A 21,770-nucleotide genomic window follows, 5' to 3' on the forward strand; every position below is an offset into this window, starting at 1 on the left:
ATATTTATATAGCAAAAATATATACTGATTCCTAACTCAGTGCTTCTAAACCCTGGTGCCAGGTTGACTCATACGAGCAACATCACCTTCTTTGTTTCTGCTGGCAGAGGAAAGTGAAAGTGAAAGTCGCCCAGTGGTGTCCAACTCTTTGTGACCCCATGGACTGCAGTCCATGAAGTCTCCAGGCCCTGATGCACATAATATTAAAATCACTTGGGGGAGCTTTTGAAACTCCCCATCTTCAGGCTATACCCCAGACACATTAAACCAAAGTCTCCAGGGCTGGGTCCCAGACATCAGTATTTTTTAAAGCTCCTCAGTTGATTCCTATGTCACCAAAGTTGAGAATCAGCTAAGTGGTGGGCATATGAGTATTTGTTGTATTTCTACTTTCTGGTTATTTGAAATTTTTCATTAAAAACAACTTAAAGGGCAAAAAAGCAACCGCAAAGCAAACTCTGCATGCCTTCCCTCTGCTACTAGGAGAAAACCCTCCACTGCTCGGCGCACCTTCCGGGCCCAGCACCCCTCAGCAGCCCGCTCCTTCCCATCCTAGCTGGTGACCTGTCCTAGTCATGTGGCTTGTCATTTAGGCTCTGTTGAGCCCTGACTGAGCCCCACATCTGCCCTCCCCTGGCTGTGCCTGTTGTCACTTTTGTTGTCACTTTCCTGGCTTCAGGCCTCTGAGATGCTTAGTCTCTCAGAGCATCAAACCCAACTGCCTTCTCTCATCTTCCAGGACACCCTCTAGCCCACATTCATCTCTCTCCTGCCTCCATGTAGTCCCAGCAATGAGAGTTCTGACTCTGATTTCTTAATTCTTTGCAGCCTCTCAAAAGTAGATCATCTACCCACATGCATTCACTCTCTGGCCCTGAACATGGCCTTGATACCCTATCACCAATTCCAGCTCTGCTTCTTTCTAGCTGCGGGATCTTGAGAAAGGTGTATAACTCTTCTGTGCCTCAGTTTCCTCATCTGTAAAATGGGGTTGATAGTAACAGAGGCTACTTCAAGGGTTTTGAGAGTTCAACTAGTAAATTTAAACTTAACTTAAAATTAACTTAAAACTGTGCCTGAAAAAAAAAACAAAAAAAACTGTGCCTGGCACAAGAGCAAGTCGTCATTAAATGTGAACTATTATTATAATCATTCAAGTAGGGAATGGATATGAAGGTCCCTTTGTTAAATGGCTGGACATTATTTTAAAAGTTGTTCTTTAAAGATTTTTTTATTATGAAAAATTTCAAGCATACAGAAAAGTAGATAGGATAACACAAGTACATTAAATATATATTCACTACATAGATGCAAATTTAAAAAATATTTTGCTATATCTTATACATATGTGTGTATATATATATATATATATAGGCTGATATAAATCATTTAAAAATAAGTTACAGATATCATGATACTAAATCTTCAGCATGCATCACCAAAAAAAAGGCCATTCCCCTATATCCTCATATACCATTATCACACCTGAGAAAGTTAGCAATAATGCCCTGGTAGCTAATGCCCAGTTCACGTTTAGGATTTTCTCTACTGTCTTGAAAATGTCTCTTAGGGCTGTTTTTCTCAAACAAGACTCCTATCATGGACCAGGCATTGCATTTGGTTGTTATTTCTCTTAAATCTCTGAATCCACAATAAACTATTTGTGCTACTGTTACTCATGTTTGGATTACTATCTCATTCTTCCCTCTCCTCTAACAAAACCCAGCAGAAGAGCAAGCATCTTGGGGAAAGGGACCCATCCTTTCTCTGGAACACTCTCTCCCCTAGGGAGGTAGCCAGTCCCCTGGGACTAGGTCTAGAATGCCTCAGCATATCTGAAGGCGACAGGAGGCTGGAGAGAAGATATAGGCAAGGACAAGTACCTGGCCTGGAGCTCCAGGGAGCGCTGCTTTCCTGACACCAGGAAGGTCCGAGGCAGATTGAGGTTGGAACTTTCCTTCAGCTGAATGGAGAAAGAAAAGGGCTTGGTGAACTACTGAGATCACCTCCTGAGCGCCACAGGGCCCTCGCCCTCTGCACACATGCACACACTTGGGGTCAGAGTCAGAACATATTTGTTCCTCCCAGCGCCAAGGTCCCACTCTAGGTCCCCCTTTCCCACCTCCTGGTGCTTACCTCCATGCCATCTACATCAATGCGTGCCCGCACGCTAAACTTCTGGCCAAGGAGCCGCAGCCTGGGCACACAGTAAAGGAGGCGGTCGTTGAACTAGGAAGGAAAAGGTTTTGGATGTATGTGTGGAGGCCCCACAAGGGCTATGGCTCAGCTCCCTTCCCTTATAGGACTCCTGAAACTTTACTGCTAGGGACTCAAGGCAATAGATGGAGAAAACACTGACCAGACTGGGCACAAAGGTTGCAAGGAAAGAGCCTAGGCATGGGAGTCACTTCCTAGTTGGGTGACTTTGGGCAAGTCAGTTCTCCCTAAGTTTTAGTTACATAATCTGTAAAGTTGAGAAAAAAATGCCCAGTATAGGTAGTAAAAATACAATGCATTAGTAGAGGAAGGAATGGAGAGCAGGAAGTACAGCCTTGAGTGAGTACCGGGTCAATGTGGCATGGTGGGGTGGGGGTGGTGTGGCCCACTTGCACCCCTACCCCTGGCACTTACTAGTATGAGGTATCGGTCTTGAGTGGTCCCATTCTTTGCTGACAGCTTAAGGATATGGCCTTCTTTTATGAGCTCTTTGGTGGGGCTGACAATGTCTTCCTCACCTCCTAGCAACTCGTATACCTTCAGCAGCTTGTGCATTCGCTCCTGGTAGTGAGTAAAAGGCAAGGTTTGAAGTTCCAGCCTCCCCTCAGATGTCCACAAGTTGCAAGCCTCCCAACCCCCAGGATGGAGATAGGTGGCTGGCCAAGGAAAGGCAGGGGCTAGAAGGGCCACTCACCATTTTGCGGATGGCAGCATTAGAGTGCTCTGCTGCTGTGGCTATCAGTTCCAGAGACTCTGCAGACAGAGTGGGAGGTCAGATAGGAGCTAGCAGAAAAAAGGCTTTGGGAGCTTCTCTGCTCCCTGAATACCTCCTCCTGGCCTGACCACACCCTCCCCATTCCAGAAAGTGCCAGCCTCAAAGATGTCCATAGCAACATCACTTAAAATCAGAAAACGACTCGATTAATGCCACAGTAGTAGCAGAACCACAGGACATGAAATAGCGGGCAGCCAATAAAACGCAAGGTTAAGGTTATTATTTCCACAAACAAAATAACAGTAATAGTTACACCTGTAACTGGAAGGACATATACCCATGTTTAACAAGTTGTCTCAGGAGCTTCCCTGGTGGCTCAGTGGTAAAGAATCTGCAGGGTTTTATGGGTTCGATCCCTGTTCCGAGAAGATCCCATGTCACAGGATAACTAGGCCCGTGTGCCATAGCTATTGAGCTTGTGCTCTAGAGCAGTTAGCTGCAACTACTAAAGCCCACGCACCTACAGCCCATGCTCTGCGACAAGAAAAACCATTGTAACTAGAAGCCTGAGCACTGAAGCTAGAGAGTAGCTCCTGTTCACCACTAGAGAAAACCTGCCTGCAGCAAGGAAGACCCAGTGTAGCCAAAAATAAATAAATAATTTTTTAAAAAAGTCTCTGCAGCAAGAGAGACACAGATGTATAGAACAGTCTTTTGGACTCTTTGGGAGAAGGCGAGGGTGGGATGATTTGAGAGAATAACACTGAAACATGTAGATTATCATATGTGAAATAGATTGCCAGCTCAGGTTTGATGCATGAGACAGGCTGCTCAGGGCTGGTGCACTGGGATGACCCAGAGGGACGGGATGGGGAGGGAGGTGAGAGGGGGGTTCAGGATGGGGAACACATGTACACCCGTGGCTGATTCATGTCAATGTATGGCAAAAACCACTACAATATTGTAAAGTAATTAGCCTCCAATTAAAATAAATAAATTTAAAAAAAAGTTGTCTCTGGATGATGGGACTATGGGTGATTTCACTGTCTTCTTTTTCCGAATTTTTGACAAAGAATATGTATTAACTTTTATAATCAAAAAACAAGTCATATAAAGAAACAGAGACAGTTCTATTCTTTGTCTCAATAATTCTGATGATAGGAATCTATACTAAGAAAATACGTGTTCTATGTACAAATACACTTTTGTTGCAGTGGTATTTACAATAATGTCAAACCAGAAACAATACAACTGTAGGGGTTCAGTTAAACAGAGTAATGTGCATTCATATAACACAATACTAAACAACCTTTGCAAATGATGCTTTTGTAGGATTTTTCATGATCTGTGAAATGCTCAGGATATTTTAGGAAAAGGAAAGGATACAAACTTGTGTATACCACATGATCTCAATGCCACAAATATATGTGTATTAAAAATACCAGTAAGAAATTATGTCAAAATGTTCCTCACTCTTATTCTCTGGAGTTTTGCATCATAGATGATTTTCTTCCTTGCCTCTTTCAGCTTTCCTGTATTTCCATACTTCCTACTGTGACTAGGTATCAGAAAAAAATACAAAATAAATCCTTACGCATCTCCACACACTAATGAATCTTGTCCATGCTTGAGGCCCAGCTGCACTGTACCCAATTCTTGTTTGCATGGTGCTGGATTTTCCCATTCAGAAAATATGCACAGGTGCTTCTGAAGAGAGTCCACATGGTTGGCTAAGCAAGTGTTATTTTCCCAGGAGGCTGTCTCTCAATGACCAAGTCTTGGTGCTCAAGATCTGTGGTCCCTAACCCAGTTCAGGCCTTTCAGGTGCCAGTCTCCAAGCTCCCAGCCCTTTTCCACCCTAGCTGTCAGAGGGCGCGTTTTTACACACAGCTTGCTGTCACTCCTCTGTTCAAATCTGTCAGTGGTTCTCCTATGCCTGCAGGGTAAAGACCCAGTCCTTTAGCCTGACATTCTAAGCCCTTGGTCAACAGAGGCATCTGTTGACCTCTCCAGCCTTCTCCACTTGCACCTCCCTAAACGTGTTCTGTCTTGCTTCATCTGGCCAACTCAGTCTTCTGGATTCAGCTCAGCTCCTCCAAAAAGCTTTCCCTGAGTACCCAGGCTGGGTTAGGACACTGTCTGGGTTCCCACCTTCCCCTTTGCTCCCTTCTGTCCCGCCAGTCACATTATGTATTCATCGTGTATTTACCTATCTGCATCCCTCAGCAGACTAGGAGCTCCCTAGGATGGGAAAAAGGTTCTACCACCTTTTCCTGGGCTCCTGAATAGATGTTTTGCCTAACATTCTTCAACCCTCGTAACAACCTTATGTGCCTTGTTTGTCCAATGAGGAAACTGAGAATCAGAGAGAGAGGTGCAACCCTTGGCTGTGTGCCCCAGGAGGCAGAAGAGCTGACATTAGAGCTGCCCTTTCTTCCACACATTCTGCATGGGGTATGCTGGGTCGTGGAGGTGGGCAGTGCCCAGCAAAGGGGGCAGGAAGAAGACTCTGGCAAGCTGTGGTCATATAAGCTCGGGCCTGTAGAGGCCACTGGGCTCAGACTACTTTGCTATCCGGAACTCTGTCTGGAGATGTCCTGTGTTGGGGTATAGATGGGCTTTTCCAGGGGTCCAGTGGGTATAGGCTCTGTCTGGTGATTCAATGTGGGGATTTCAGTCCAGGATTTCTTTTGGGGGTTCAGGCTAGGGAGTGTGGTTTGGGGAGCTTTGTCTAGGAGCTTGGTAGTTTTGTCTGGAAGCTCTGATGGGGACTGGTCTGGGCTGGGCAGTTTAGGATCTTGGTTAGAGTTCAGTCTTGGGCTCAGGGGGGCTGCTCAGGCCAGGAGTTCCAGCTGGCCTGGTTTGGGGAACTCAGTCTAGGGTCCAGGCTCCAGAGTTCAGTCTGGGAAATATAAAGTAGGAGAGTCACTGTGGAACCATAGATATGATTCAGTGGGGCTCAGATCTGGAGGTACTTTCTGGGGCTCTACCTGGGGATTTTAGTTTGATGGGTAAAAAAAAAAAATAGGGAGGTCAACTTAAGATCTTGGGCTGGGGAGCCTAGTGAGCATATCTCAGGCTGGCTGTCCTTCAGTGATTCTCATTCTGAGCAGCTCAGAAAACTGGACTGGAAAGCTCTTTCTGAGGGGCTCATCTTTGGGCTCAGTGTGGGGAGTTCAGCTGGCCAAACTCAAGCTCTGAAGTTTATTCTAGGGACTCATATAGGGCTGAGATTGGTATAAAACAGGAAACTAAGTTAGGTGAACTCAATCTGAGGGCTGATTTTAGGAACTCTGTACCTGCTATTGCTTCTGCCAGGGACATGCTCCTCCCTACTCAGCACATGGCTCTCCTCTTCTTGTTCATATTTGATTCAAATATCCTCTTTTGAGAGGTCACCCAGTCTAAAGTTGGTTCCCCCAGTCACTGTCACATCACTCTCTCATTCTCTGAATCACACATAGCACCTATCTAATGTTCTCCTGTGTATTTATGACTTTTGTCTACTGTTTATCTCCCCAACTAGAACACACACTCCCTGAGATCAAGGACCTTGTCTGTCTTGTTCACCTTCCATATCCCCTGTGCCTAGGACAATGCACAGAGCACCAAGGTACTCAGTAAATAGATGAAGAAATGATCTATTATGTTAATGAAGGAATAAATGAAAATAACAGTCTGGGGAGAGAAAGCTGGGGAGACTCTGGGGAGCACTCTTGGGGTGTAACCTTGAGAAGTGGGTCCCATATTGAAAGAATCAGAATGAAACCCTTGCTAGTGGTTCAGTGTGTACTTGTCTAGGGAGGTGGTATTTTAGCCTAGAGATCCAAATCTGGGAGGCAGAAAATATGGAGTCCAGTCTGGGGTACTCAGTTATGGGGAGGTGATTTTATGGGGTTCTGATCAGACTTGGAGGTTCTTTTGGGAGGGTCATTCTGGGTAGTGACTGGTGGGTACAGAATGAAGCTCTAAATGTGGAGAATGGAAAGTCAGGGACTTGATGAGACAAGTCTCTTTCTGGGGAGCTCAGCAGTGAAGATTCAGTAAAGAAAACTTGGCCTGAGAGGGTCAGTCTGGGCTCTTAGCCTGTTGGCTCAGTCCCTGAGGGTTTAAGCTCAGTTTCATTTTGGATTGGGGACAACTTTATTTGAGAACCAGTCAAGGGGTCAGCCTTGGGGTCTTAACCTAGTGAAGAGATCCCTTTAGGGGATCTTTCTGAGTACACCCATCAAATTCTGGAGTTCCGGTTGGAAATTTCAGGCTGGGGGACTCGTGAATGTACTGTCTAGGTGCTCAGGCAGAGACCTCAACCTGGAGGTTCATCCTGGGGTCTCATTCCAGACACTCAAGGTGGGCCTTTCAGTTTGGAGGTCCTACTCTGAGATCTCAATTACATGGCAATGGAAGGCTGACCCTGTTAGTTGCCTTTGGTGGGGGGGGGTGGGGAGGAGGGCTCGGTTGTATGCACTCACTTTGGGCGTCCTTGCTGTCCGGGGAGCCATGGGGCAGCTTTAACAGATAGTCCTTGAGAAGCAGCTCATAACGGGGGATGCGCTGCACGGGCTCCAGCATGTGGTGCTGCAATGTCAGGTTGCCACAGGCTTCCTCCTTCTGTGACAGGCAGAAGCAGGAGGGTTCAGGTCTGGCCAAAAACCCCTGACCAGGTGCCCACAGACCTGTCCACCTCAGCCGGCCCCATCCAGCTTCACTGCTTACCTGCACCTCATGGATGATCACTTTAAACTGGGTGGAGCGCTCTGTCCAGGTGTTGACCAGCTCCACAGCTCGGTCAAAGTTCTTCACATACTCGCCATACATTTTGAGGAAGGGTGCCAGCTTCTGCAGGATGTCTCCGATGCGTGGGTAGCGGTCCCTGGGGTGGAAACAGGGGCTGACCTGGTCCTGCTGATCCTTGTCCCACACAGTGCCCCCACTCTACAGGCCATTCTTATCCCAGTCCTGGAAATCTACTTCTCAGCCAGTCTGTTCCTTTGGAAATGCTGCTTATATTATAGAATAAGTAGGCTGAAAGGCTCAGTGTGACCTAAGACCACAGCCTGGGCCCACCCACTCCAACTCTGCCCTGCCCTGAGCATAAGGGATGACACATCCTGGGACACCTGGAAGGGCCACTTCATACACTGCCTATTGATTCTGTGCCCAGCCTTGTACTGGGTTATTCTGGTGACACAAATAAGCCACACTTAGCTGATCCCTGAGAGGGTCATGGTCTGGTAGGGGAGTCAAAGTAACCAGACCTGGTTGCACTCCTCAAGAGTCACAGTCTATTGGAGGACACATAGGACCAAATCTTCATTGGTCACAGTCTGCTGGGGGAGACAACAAAAAGTGGCCTTGGTTCAGCCCTCAGAGGTCATAGCAGTTGGGGAGATGTAGGAAGTGACTTCATGCCAGTGACTTCATGTAGAATGAAGACGTACTTTATCCTGTGGGTGTGGGGAGCATGGAGATGATTTAATCAGGAAGTAACATGGTCTGGTCTGATTGTTGTTCAGAAAGACCATCATGGAAAGTGATATAGACACTAAAGGATAAATTGGAAGAGGAGAGCCTGGAAGCCAGGAGACTGCCTATGAACCTTGCCTTTCTACCCCAGGACTCAGCTCAGATCTCACCTCTTCCCTGAATCCTTTGTTAATCCCTAGGCTAGTTTTGGTCCCTTTGATTCCCACAGCCTCCCATTCTCAGCTCTATCATTGTACTGATGTGAAAGTATTAGCTGCTCAGTCGTGTCCAAATGTTTGTGACCCCATGAACTATAGCCCACCAGTCCTCTGTCCATGGAATTGTTCAGGCAAGGATACTGGAGTGGGTAGCCATTCCCTTCTCCAGGTGATCTTCCTGACACAGGGATTGAACCCAGGTATCCTGAATTGCAGGCAGATTCTTTACCGTCTGAGCCACCAGGGAATAACAATGACAACAATCATAGCACTGATTAAAAAATGGCTCACATTCACTTCAGTTCAGTCGCTCAGTCGTGTCCGACTCTTTGCGACCCCATGGACCGCAGCACGCCAGGCCTCCCTGTCCATCACCAACTCCCAGAGTTCACCCAAACTCATGTCCATTGAGTTGGTGATGCCATCCAACCATCTCATCCTTTGTTGTCCCCTTCTCCTCCTGCCCTCAATCTTTCTCAACATCAGGGTCTTTTCAAATGAGTCAGTTCTTCACATCAGGTGTCCAAAGTATTGGAGTTTCAGCTTCAACATCAGTCCTTCCAATGAACACTCAGGACTGATCTCCTTTAGGATGGACTGGTTGGATCTCCTTGCAGTCCAAGGGACTCTCAAGAGTCTTCTCCAACACCACAGTTCAAAACTTAGCACTTAACTATATACTGGGTACTATTTTAAGCTCTCTACATGTATCAACTCATTCAGTCCTTAAAATAACCCTACAAGGTAGGCTATTATTATTACCCTCATTTCACAGCTGAGGAAATGAAAGCACAGTAAAGTAAGAAACTTGCTTAACAGCACAAATTTAGCAAGTGGCAGAATTGGAATTTGACCCCAACCAATTTGGCTCCTAACCTTATACTTTTTAGGGCTTTGCTATTCTGTTGTAATTTTCTGAGTCCTGATCTGTGTTTCATTCTAGATTGGGAGGGCCTGGAAAGCAGAGTTCAGGCCTGATTCTTTTTGTGAAAGGCGATGAGGGGAGAGGGCAGGTAGGAACAAACTCTAGTGCACACATCGGGCCTGGGCTCAGCAGGCAAGTGGATAGGAAGGTGGGCAACCTAGATTTGGGGCCCCTCACCATTCCTCCATGCGCTTCTCTAGCTCAGGCAGCAGGAACTGCTGGTGGAAGCAATAGATGGAGCAGATGTTAGAGAAGATGCCATGGACGACGTCAGCTGGGAAGGAACTGCGGTTCCGAGCCTCTTCTAGCAGCCGAGCGCAGAACACCTGTGGGGCAGGGTATGTGTGCTCAGCCCAGTGGGGCCTGGGGCTTGGCTGGGAAAGGAGCAGCTTGCAGGTGAGGGCAGTGTTTGTGGGCAGCTCTATGGAGCTTTGGGATCAGCACTGATCTTGAGACTGAGGAGTGAGGGAATGGAGTGAGGCTTGTGTGTGGGGTTGATTTCAGGTTGTCAAGGTTAGGATCTGGAGGTAGACATTGGAACAATAAGTCAGGATCAAGGTCAAGGTCAAAATTAGACTCAGGGTCAGAGAGAAGGTTGGAATTAGATCCATTCATGTGACAAATATTTTTGAGTGCCTACTGTGTGCCAGGCAGTGAACAGACAAAAATTCCTACCCCTTGGGATTCTAGTGGATTTAGGGGTCAGGAATAGGGCCAGGTTTAGAATGAGGGTCAGAGTCTGGTTCACAGTCAGTTTAATTCAGGATCTGGATTAGAGTTGTAGTTAGGGCTTAGGAATGAGGGTTGATACAAAGATCAAGCTTGGGGTCATGAATCAGAGTTGGCTTCAGGGGGACAGGATCAGGGTCAAGGTCAAAGAGGAGCCTTACCACCTCTAGATTCTGGCCCCACTGATAGGGGTAGGCTCAGGCCCTCTCACTTCCTCTTTGGCACCCACCTACCGGATCCTGGTGCCCTGGTGTCCCTGCAGGACCATTCACCTGATCCAGGAGATGGAGCCTGGAAACGTAAGCCTTCTCAGTTTGCAGGAGTTCATTGGCAATGTGGAACACCTTCTGCTGCACAGTCAACTGAAGAGAGAAGAGGCAATTGCTGGTCTATCATCCTGTACCCTAACCTTCACCTAAACCCCTAGAATTCTCAGAATACCATAAATGCTACTCTATACCTAATGCCACTTAAAGATAACCGTACCTCCCATCCCTGAAGCCATAAGCCTCACAGCTTCACCCCAACTCCCCTGTGTGTCATAAAGACCACCCTTCAATTCTGATACTGTGTACTTCTCATTCAGCCACTCATTCACCAGGCCATCTGCTCCCTCTATTCACTCTGCATAGTGTAGTGGGTAACGTGTGGGCTAGAAAGTCAGACTTCCTAGCTAGGTTCAAATTGTAGCTCTGCCATTTACTAGCTTGAATAAGTTGTATAAATGTTCTGTATTTAAGTCTCTTCATCTACATATACAGATAATAATAGGACCTAAGTCCATTTGTAATTGAGTCAACTAAATGATTTAATGTAAGTGAAACATAGCAGACTATGGATTAAGTAGACTATAAATCTTAGTTATTTATTCACCCACTCAGTTCATTGTCAGTAAAGGCTTGCTGAGTACCTGAGGCATGAGGAAAACCCAAAAGAATAAAAATGTATAAAACTCATTGCCTGTTGGCCTTGCCTGTTTACTGGGCACATATTTGCTGAGTCCCAGACCTTGGCCCCCACATCTGAGCTGGGTTCTGGTGACACAGGTATTCTGCCTATGACCTAATTAAGTGCAAGGATACCTTGGAAGCAGTGTTAGGCTGCTGGGGCACTGAAAGGGGTTCCTGCTGCTGAGAGCTTTTGTCTCATAGCCTCAGGCTCCTAGGGGGCTCTAAGTTCTTGTGCCCTTCCAGAGGCCAGCTGTCTGGAAGTCTCTCTGGATGTGAGACTTTCCATTTTACAAATAAGGAAACTAAGGTTATGGTGGGGCAGCAGAGACTTGCCCAACCTCACATAGCTACTGAATCTGGGGAATGTCCAGCTGGAGCAGGACTCTAAAGATCCCAAACCAGAATGCCCATCTTTAAGATGGAAAAACTGAGGCCCAGCTGGTGGTTTTCAGATGAGGGTACATCAATTTTCCTCATGGGAACTTGGAACTGTGAATGGTCATTTTTGTAGTTAAGGGTGATACAGGGACACGGTACAGGTCTGCTACTGATATTTAGTACCAGGAGACCAGGGAAGCCAAACATTCCAAGTGGAAACAATGCCCTGTCTTGAGAAATACTGAGCTGGGGAAAGAACCAAGTGTAAAAGCCAGGCTTCTGGTTTCTCCACACAGTCCTGCCTCTCGGTGAACGTGGGTCAGTACCTCCACGGACTCCTGTCTCTCCATCAGGGGCGCTGGGACTTCTCTGTCCTTCTCATCCTCCTCCTCGTCGTCCTCCTCCTCCAGGTCACTATCAACCTCCTGGGAGCTGGGCCGGTGGGGGTCGGCCAAGGCAACAGGGACACTGGCCAGGGCAGGGGGCCCAGGGCAGAGGCTGTGGCTAGGGGGCCCGTCATCACTGATGAAGCAGGTCTCCTCGCTGTTGGATGGTGAGCTGATGCTGTCAATGCCGCTGTCCCGATTGGGTACCTTCTCGCCATCCCGGGGCCCAGGAGCCAGCAGGAACAGGCAGCGGGATGCCTCGCCCTCAGGGAGCTGGGGCACTGGTGGCTGTGGGGGTGGCTGTGGCAACATGGCTGGCTCTGTGGGACTTGGGCTGGGGCCAGGGGCTGGCCTATCCGAGGCAACAATCACAGGCTCTCTGAGGTGGGTGGTAGACACACATGGAGGCAGGGCATGAGCTTGACTGAGAGGCCTGTCTTACAACTGTCCTTTCTATTCCAGGCCCACCCTCCCCCCATAGGGTCCCCCAGGAGCTGGACTCACCTTTCAAATTTCTCAATCAGTGAGGATACTGCTGCAGAACTGGGGCTGGCCTCTGCCCTGGAGGCCAGGCCCTTGGCTACTCGAGGGTCTGCAGGCAGTGGGCGTGATGGTGGGGGTGGGATGGGCTCAGGTGGTGGGGGCATCCGGGGCATCTGCAGGTAGCTGGGCTTCGGGGGGACTAGAGAGATGGGTGGGATAAAGAGGGGAGATCCCAATGGGCTGAGTTTGAAGTTGGTTGTTGCAGCCAGGCCACAAGCCCCTCCACAAACCCCTGGTCTGCACCTTTGCCTGAGACAGGCACAGAACTGGCCTGAGGTGAGATGCCAGTATGTGCTCATTAGCCTCAGGTCACAGCCCTCTGCTCCTAGACCGCGGTGCTTCCTGTCCTTCTAGCAAGTCTTCTCCTCAGCCACTGGCAAACCTTTCCCCTCCTCTGTCCCCTCTCCTGGGCCATTTCTTTGTCCCCTCTCTGGAACCACTTACCCTGTGGTTTTGGGCCTGGTGCCCGCTTCAGTGGCGAAGGACGCTGGCTGGGGGTTTCAGTGGGGGGGCCTGGGTCTGAGCGAAGTCGCTGGGGACCTTCTGGATGAGGCTCAAGGCCCTGGCCAGGGTCAAGGGACAAACTTTTAACCAGGATCCGGTTTCCCTGGTGCATCCCTGCAGAAAGGGAGAAACTGGGTGTTAAGCAACTGATTATCCCAAAGGAGACTGGAAAGTTGTATGTCTTAGCAGGTACCTGTGGTATCGAGTTCCCCTGAACCCCTCTCCTGGCTACACTGTCTTTCTGGGAAACCTTTACTCCAGCAGTCAGATGGGGAGCCAGGCCCAGGGTTGTGGCTAGCTGTTTTCATTAATAGACGAGAGTTCTTTGTGGTTAGTACATTGATTTCTTATATGTCAGCAGGCATCATTACTAGGGAGTTTAACCAGGCTGGGGGCAGGCACGAGAAGCCTACGGTTTGTGTACATGCTTGCACTGTTGTTTATATAGCCACAGTGAGATGCTGAGCCTAAACCATTCTTCACATTTTCTCTTTAGTTCCTGAGGATATCTGGACTTCCTTTTCTACAATTTTATATAGCTGAAAATAATGAAATTATATTTCATGAATAAAAGTTTTGCTTCTTAAAATCCCAGCTTCTCACTAATCTGTACTGCTGCTGCTGTTACTACTGCTGCTGCTGCGTCGCTACAGTCATGTCCAATTCTGTGTGACCCCATGGACTGCAGCCTACCAGGCTCCTCTGTCCATGGGATTTTCCAGGCAAGAGTACTGGAGTGGGGTGCCATTGCCTTCTCCATTAATCTGTACTATCCTCCTCGATTTCTACACCTACACACACCCACACACAGCCAGCACGCAGAGTTCAGGTTACAGGAACAGCTTTAGGACACCAGGCAAAAAATTCAGGAAAGTGAGGCCTTTCTGCATTGTCCCTCTTCCTTCACCGTGGTGTCCCTAAACCCACCTCTGTCTTTGGTCCTGGGGGAGATGATGGTCACCCTGGGGTAAGAAGATTCGGTCTGGGAGGTGTGAGGGGACCTCTGCACCCAAGGATGACACATTCTAAGGGAAACAATGTGGTCTGCCTGGGCAGGGATCTGTGTGTGGCAGGTCTCAGATGATAGAGAAGTCAGGGAAAAAGCAGAGCAGAGTAGAGAGGGCAAGCCCCGGATGGCAGTTTGAGGAGCTGGATGACCAGCCTGTGGGCAGAGGAGAGCCATGAAAGACCATCGTATAGGGAAGGATGCAGCAAATAGGTGTCAGGACAAGAGAGGGAGTGGCAGCCAAGAGCCCCCAGAACTCCCACCCACACATGGTGCCAATTTTGCCATGCCACAGTCACATGACCTCTCATAGCCACTGAGAGTCTGTTACCCTGTGTCACAGTTTCATACGTGACCAGTCACAAATGGGTTCACTCAGTCACAGAGACACAGGTGTTATTCACACTGTTTCACTTAACTTTGGGGACACAAAATTCAAACATCCAATCGTGCCATCACGCTTCTGAAAGCCTGGTCACACACAGTCACAAAGACCCACAGTCACAGCTTCACATATTATCACACAGCCTCACAGTATTACATTCACTGGCAAACATGGCCATGCACAGTCACAAAGACACACGTCACACAGTGGTAAATCTACAATTTCACACATAGCCTCATATAACAATCACCTAACCACTTACCATCATATACCCACTTATATACTCCTCAAATATGGTTCCACTGAGTCACAAAGATATACAGTGCCATTTACACTGTATCTCACAATCTCAGGGCCACAGTGTCATACACACCAGGATATGGTGTGACAGGTTCACACCTGCAAATGGTTCACACAGTCACAAGACTATAGCCATTGGGAGTTATTATACCATGTCATACACAACCTTGCACAATGACTAAACAATACAAAGTCACCTGCCACCATGTACCCAAAATCACAGACACACAATCACACATGGCGTAACTTACTATGTCATACTCATGAAACAAACATGTCCGTGGAGTCCCTGGGTCTTAGGGGCTCAGGTATACACATGACACTTGCCTCCTGGTCTACATAGTCATGGTGTCACATGCAGCCTCTGTTGCAAAAACATACAGCTACAACACAGAAATACTCTACTGGGTAACAGGCAAAAAGAGCAGCAGGAAATTTCAGGTCTTCTAGTCCTGGAGGGAGGGAATAGCCCAACCCACAGGGTTCCAACAGCTTCCCAGGATCTCTGACTCCATCAGGCCACAATTCAGTCACAAAGGCCCTGGGGTCTCAGGCCATGGTCCCCTCCCAGCCCTGAAGGAACAAGGTGCCCTAGGCCCTGGGCTGAGCCCCCCTCCCTCACTCAGTACCTGGCTTTGGGTGCAGTTTCCTCATTTCCTTTCCCACAGCAGGCAGGGCCCTGGCTGGGAGGGAGGAGGTGCTCCTCTCAGCTCAGCTGGGCTGCTTACCCTGCCCTGCTCAGCATATCCTGGCCTGGTCCTGCCCTGCCCTCCCCCTGGGCGTGGGGTTGATGAGGATGAATCACCTTGAGGGCGGCACATGCAGAGACATAACTTTGAGAGACCACATGGCCAGAGAAAGTGAGAGACAGAGAGAGAGCAGCAGACAGGGCCAGAGATCCACAGAGCAAAGCCAGACACCCCACCATGCAGACCCCTCTCAGGGTAACACACACACGGGTGCCAGGGTCCCAGCAGGTACCTTTTGTCTGCCTCCTTGGGCCTGGAGGCACGCACCTGGCCCTGTCTCCATACCTCAAAGCAGGCAGGCCTCCCTGGGTAAGCCCTCCCTACCCAGTCCATCCAGGGCGGTCGAGCCCCTCTCTACTTAGGACCCCTCTCTCTTCACTGTTTGTCCTAGGGATAGGGTAACCTTGCCACCCTCTGTGGCCCTGCTCTGGCTCACTCTCTGCTCCCTCCTCACCCACTTCACCTGGGAGCCCACAGGTGGGCTTGCCTCTCCTTTCTCTCTGCCTCCTTGTAGGCAGCCCTGCAGAATGTGACTGAAATATTCAGGGACACCCTGGATTCCTAGGTGAAAGGGGCAGATTCTAGCGAAGAGATGAAGGCAGTGAGAAGGGCAGTGACTTGCCCAAGGTCACATAGCAAGTCAGTGACAGACTTGCAGCAGACTGATCTGAGACCGGACTTCTTAACTCTGCTCTCCAAGAGGAAGCTGGGAAAGAGGGGAACCTACAGGGGCAGAGGTGTGCCCCAGTGCTTCAGAAAGTCAGGAGCCAGTGCAGCTGGTGAGAACAACACCCCCAAGCCTGCCCACAGATTATGACAACAGGGCTTCAATTCAGGAGTCTGAGCCTGGCCAAGAACCAGGCAGGGCTCCACTGAGGGAAGAAGATAAAAGATCCCTCTCTTTCCTATTGCAGTGTTCCCTCCATGCTCCTTTGCCTACATTTTCCTGTCTCCTCCTAGGTTTCCCCTTAGTGTCCCCCATAGCTCCATGTGTCGCTCCCTCTAAGTGGCTAATGGACCTCCAGCTCAAGTCATACCACTTATCTGCACAAGAATCTGCAATGAACTCCCCATTGCCCATGGGGAAAATAGAAGCTTCCCAGCTAGTTCTCTATGGCCCCTCATGATCATGCTGAACTCTCTAGCTTCCCTTGGCTTAGCTTAGTCGCCCAAATACTTCTGAGCCCTGCTCTGAGCCCAGTAGACTAGGTGCTGGAGAAGGTGAAAATCCTATGTCTGCCTTCAGGGAGCTCCCAGGGGAGGCTTCCCCTGCCCTAGATACCAGAGCTCTTCCCACTGCCCCATCGCATCCCCACCCTCTTAAGTCCTGCATTGATTTTCTCCAGTCCATTTTTTAAATTAAATTAATTTTTTTGGGCCAAACTGCTTGACATATGGGATCTTAGTTCCCTGACCAGGGTTTAGACCTGCACCCCTTTATTGAGAGAGTAGCACTGAAACATATGCATTACCATATGTAAAATAGATAACCAGTGGGAATTTGCTGTATGATGCAGCAAACTCAACCCGGTGCTCTGTGACAACCAAGGGTGGGATAGGGTGGGAGGGAGGTTTAAGAGGAAAGGGACATATATATATACCTGTGGCTGATTCATGTTGATGTGTGGCAGAAACTAACACAATATTGTAAAGCAATTATCCTCCAATTAAAATTAAATAAATTAAAAAACAAACAAACACTTGCGCCGCTTGCAGTGGAAGTGGAGTCTTAACCACTGGACTGCCAGGGAAATCCTCCAGTCCATATTTTATGGTTGATAATCCATAATATTCTCTCTCACACTTGCACCCACACCCACACACCTGACAAGGTCTTCCACCAGCACTGTCCCTTGACCACTGGGTTTACCAGAGCCCCCAGTACCCATAAGAACAGAGGCCACAAAGGGCACTCCCCCCATAGAAAGTCACTTGACCAAAGGCTTCCACTGCAGGGGGCACAGGTTTGGTCCCTGGTCTGAGTGGGGGAGCAGTGAGGAAAACTGCAAAGACCCAGTGAGAACCACAGAGCTGCTCACAGGTCCACATGCAACGTGTGCAGCACAGGGTGTGCACACACACCTACACTCAGACATCTCTTGCTGCTAACAGGAAACACACTCTGGGCACCCCAGGATGCCTAGGTGCAGCCCCTGCTCTGCTGTGGGATGGGGCAAACCCTCCAACAGGCCCTCAGCAGGCTGAAGGGCAATCTTGATCCTGACCCTCAGGGAGCTCCCAATCTCAAAGACAAGAGACTCTCATTCAGGAAAAGCTAAGTGCGGCTCAGGAAGTGCAAGGGGGTCAGCCTGTCGGGACTGGGGAAGCTCAAGGGAGGGAGAGGCCAGGGACAGGATGGCCAGATAAAATACAGGATGCTTAGTTACGTCTGACTTTCAGATAAGCAATGAATAATTTCTTAGTATAAGCATGTGTCATGCATACTTAAACTAAAAATGTATTTGTTGCTGTTGTTTATTGTTTTAGTTGCTAAGTCATGTCTGACTTTTTAGCGACCACCATGGACTGTAGCCCACCAGGGTCCTCTGTCCATGGGATTTTCCAGGCAAGAATACTAGAGTGGGTTCTCATTTCCTTCTCCAGGGGACCTTCCCGACCCAGGGATAGAACTTGCGTCTCCTGCATTGGCAGGTAGGTTCTTTACCACTGAGCCACCAGGGAAGCCCCAAAATGTATTATGCTATACTAAAAATTTTTTGTTGTACATTTGAAATTCAAATCTACTTTTTTGGGGTGAATTCCAAAAGCTCTAGTCAAGAAGGGATTCTAATAAATGAGGTGGAGCCAGGCCTCTGAGGTGGCACCAGGCAAGCTGTGGGTTCTACCCAATTTCCCTGCAGTGGGTGCCTGAATGCTCATGACAGTGACATTATTTCAGGTATAACCTTGAATCTGGTCTTATTTACTAAAAAAAAAAGTCAACAATTAAAAACCTGTGGTACTTGACTATTCCAAAGAAGGGTGGCTTGATCACACTTGCCGACCAAACTGCATGGATTAAGATGTTGTGAAGCCTTCACTAGGAATATCTGGCTCAGGAGTAACACAGACCTCAGTTAAATCCTAACACCCTCACTTACTGTGTGACCCTGGGCAAGCCTCTCCATCTATCTGAGCCTCAGTTTCCTTGTGTGGAAAATAGGATAACAATCACAGCCCCCTGGTTTTGATGAGTCCATGACACAAAGAAGGGAAAGCAGATAGTGCCCCCAGCCCCCCGGCAATGTGGCTTGAACTTGAAAGCCAATAGAACTGTACATCCACAAAGAAACAAAACTATGCACACAGATATATAAACCCACGGGCCACAGGCTGCAACCCAACACAAAGCTATCAACACACCAAGAAATATGTGCAAACCCAGTCACAGATGAACACAGAATCCAGCCCCACTCTCTGACAGTTCCTCAGATCAAGGCAGGATTTCTACTAGAGACAGAATGGCAGAGAAAAGACAGTGGTACCTCATCCTCCATTCAAATTCAATTAAAATATAAAAACCAAATGCAATCGTAAGTTTCAAGAAGTATAACACAGTTTGGAATTTTCTCATGACGACTTATTGGTACTGAAATAGCAAAATCACTCCAGAAATTGTTTCTGGTAGTTTCACGGCACTGATTGGCAGGTGCCCTGAGCATGTGCTTCTGGGCTTACTGGCAGAGCAGATCTACCCCATAGCTGAGTTTGAGGACAAGGACTTTTCCACTGGAACTGGACCCTCACCTCTTTCTGGGAATTTCAGCTCCCAGTTCTCCCCTTTCCTGGCCAGCAGCACCCCCTCTCTCTTCTCCCAGCTATAGCCTTGGCTTAATCTCAAGATAGCTAATAGGGCCGCAGACTGGAACTCAGCCATTAACTCCCTGGTGACCTGGGGGATTGCTTCACATCTCTGGACCCCAATTTGCCCATCTGCAAAATGGGGACAGTATGTGTGTGCTTCTCATTGTGAGGAACTGGTGAGATGCTACTGTGGGCAGAAGCCAGCCCTGGCACTCAGGTCTCCTGACCCCCAGTGTATGCTTCTCTCAGCAACCCCCAGATCCCTGCCTCTCCAGGGTGTGAGATAGGCCCCTGAGACAGCTGAATTCCTGGGGGTGGGGTGGGGTGAGGAAAGAAGAGGGAGTGGAAAAGAACAGCAAATAAGAAAGTGTCCTTTGGGAAGCCAGCTCTGTGGGGGGTGGGGAAGGGGAGCCCCTCAGCTTGAGAAAAAAGCAGAGGATAAAGGTGGGGTAGCTGCCCCACCTCTTTCCACCAGCCCCTTGAATGTGAGGTCCAGCCCAGCTGCACTGTTCTGCTTTTGCAGCCAAACTTGTTTGGCCTGGCAGATGTTCTCTCTGAAAGTTTCAACACAAAGCTCTGTCAAGTAGGAGAAGTGCAGGGGGAGCTGTCTATAGGAACCCTGTGGCTAGCTCAGAGTCCTTCCTTGAAGTGGACTGGTCTTGTGAACATAAGGACTCTGCAGAAAAATGGAGGCATCTTCTGCAGAGTGAAGGCATTTTAGGAAAGTGGGAGCCATTCTGGCAAGTAAGGAGCTTCCTAGAATGTTTCCTTTTGAAAACTGGAGAAACATTATGTAAAATGGAGGTCTCTTTGATAAAAAGGGAAGAAATTTCTGCAATTTCTTTGCAATATTCCATTTCTGCAATGTGGAGAAGGTTTCCTCAAAGTGGAGCGACATTTTATAAAGTGAGGAGCATTCTATAAAGACCCTTTTGTGAAATGGATGACATCTGTAAATGGAATCTGATGAAATACAAGACTGTTCTGTAAAATGGAGGAACTCTTTTGTAAAATGAGGTTCCTTTTGTAAAGTGAAAAACATTCTGTAAAGTGTGGACCCTTGTGTAAAGTGAGAACCTTTCTGTAAAATGGGACAACGTAATGCAATAGAGGATGGTGAGGGTGGGGGTAAACTAGAGAGTACATGCCTCACTTAAAGCAGGGACAGCAGCTTCTCCCCTTTATCTAATTGTCACCTTGCAGTAACAGGGCCCCTGCATTTTCAGGTCTTCCAATATTTCAAGAAAATCAGAAATCCAGACTTTTGCATGAAATCCCTTAATTTTAAAAACACTGAGTAGGTCAAATGAAATGTGTGATTCAGATTCAACTTGTGGGACACTACTTTGCAATATCTGAGTTGGATGGTCCTTAAGGCCCCTTCCATATCTGCCATTTACTTCCTGCTCTATCTGACCTGCTATGGCCCTGGGGCAGCAGCTTTGGAGTCTCTCCTCCACCCTCTGGAAGGGCCCAGTCTCCTATGGACCTAAGTAGTTTCAGAGAGCTGGCTCATGCAATACTTGTCAGCAGTTCCCTGAACTGGAATCTGCTTTTTGTTCTGTCTTGTCTTCTGCCCTGTTTAGGATGCCTGGTGAAAAAAGCAGGAGATTGCAAGAACTTTTAGAACTCTCTGGAACTCAAGGTGCTTACTTTTTTGTGAAGGATATAAGGTATGAGGATTCAACTGTGTGTTGAGCTCCTACTCTGCTCCAGGCATTGTTTCCTATATGGCACCCTCCTAACAACTCTGTATGCTATTAACTCCATTTTACAGATGAGGAAACTGAGGCACACAGAAACAAAATAACTTGCCTGAGGAAGTGGTTGAACTGAGATTGGATCCCAAGTGTGTTTGTGTCCAGAGTCACAGAGCACATCCTCACTCAATGTCTGCTGAATTGGGAAAGAAATCACATTGAGGAGAGGCGGAGGGAAGAGAACTTTCTAAAGGAAATGGGTTTTGAGTCCAGTCATCCAGGAAGTGTTTTTTCACATACAGATGGACTGGGCACAGTCCTGCAGGCAAGGGAAGAAAACTGAGCAAAGGTGTGGATACTAGGGGTGGGGCGGTAAAGCATGTGTTTGAAGGGCACAGTGAATAGAGTCCTGGGCTTGTAAGACTAGGAAAGAATAGAAGGAAGAGGCCGAAAAGGCCAAAAGACAGGCAGGCACTCTCCTCCTTCACCAACCACTACCACCAAGATACAGACCCATAGGGGCCACGCAGAGATAGGCACTAGCACAGAAACACACACACAGTCTACATACAGAGAGACCCACATACAGAAACAACTGGAAAAGGTCCAAGGGCTCAGACAGAGCCAAGGTAACACAAAACAGGAATACAGGAACACTTAACATATACAGACCTAGAGACACACACAGACACACATGGATGTATAACATACACGTGGAAATACATAATAATAAGAACATTAAGATATACACAAAACAGACCCATGGAGACAAAAACAGTTAGGCAGCCAGGCACA

General features: G+C 48.2%; 1 protein-coding gene across 1 annotated transcript in view; it reads right to left on the minus strand.

Annotated features, from left to right (window-relative positions):
- FGD1 (FYVE, RhoGEF and PH domain containing 1) overlaps window positions 1–21,770 on the minus strand; it is a 37,184-nt gene that overhangs the window by 6,735 nt on the left and 8,679 nt on the right. The window contains exons 2-12 of the mRNA XM_061137823.1: window positions 12,972–13,145; window positions 12,489–12,666; window positions 11,925–12,363; window positions 10,543–10,632; window positions 9,719–9,867; window positions 7,649–7,805; window positions 7,405–7,543; window positions 2,912–2,970; window positions 2,632–2,778; window positions 2,137–2,229; window positions 1,884–1,963 (exon numbers count right to left, since the gene is read on the minus strand). Of these exons, the coding sequence (XP_060993806.1) occupies window positions 1,884–1,963; window positions 2,137–2,229; window positions 2,632–2,778; window positions 2,912–2,970; window positions 7,405–7,543; window positions 7,649–7,805; window positions 9,719–9,867; window positions 10,543–10,632; window positions 11,925–12,363; window positions 12,489–12,666; window positions 12,972–13,145 (1,705 nt within the window). The remainder of the gene's footprint in view (window positions 1–1,883; window positions 1,964–2,136; window positions 2,230–2,631; window positions 2,779–2,911; window positions 2,971–7,404; window positions 7,544–7,648; window positions 7,806–9,718; window positions 9,868–10,542; window positions 10,633–11,924; window positions 12,364–12,488; window positions 12,667–12,971; window positions 13,146–21,770) is intronic.

This window comes from Dama dama, chromosome X, assembly GCF_033118175.1.
Source record: "Dama dama isolate Ldn47 chromosome X, ASM3311817v1, whole genome shotgun sequence".
Lineage (NCBI taxonomy): Eukaryota > Metazoa > Chordata > Mammalia > Artiodactyla > Cervidae > Dama > Dama dama.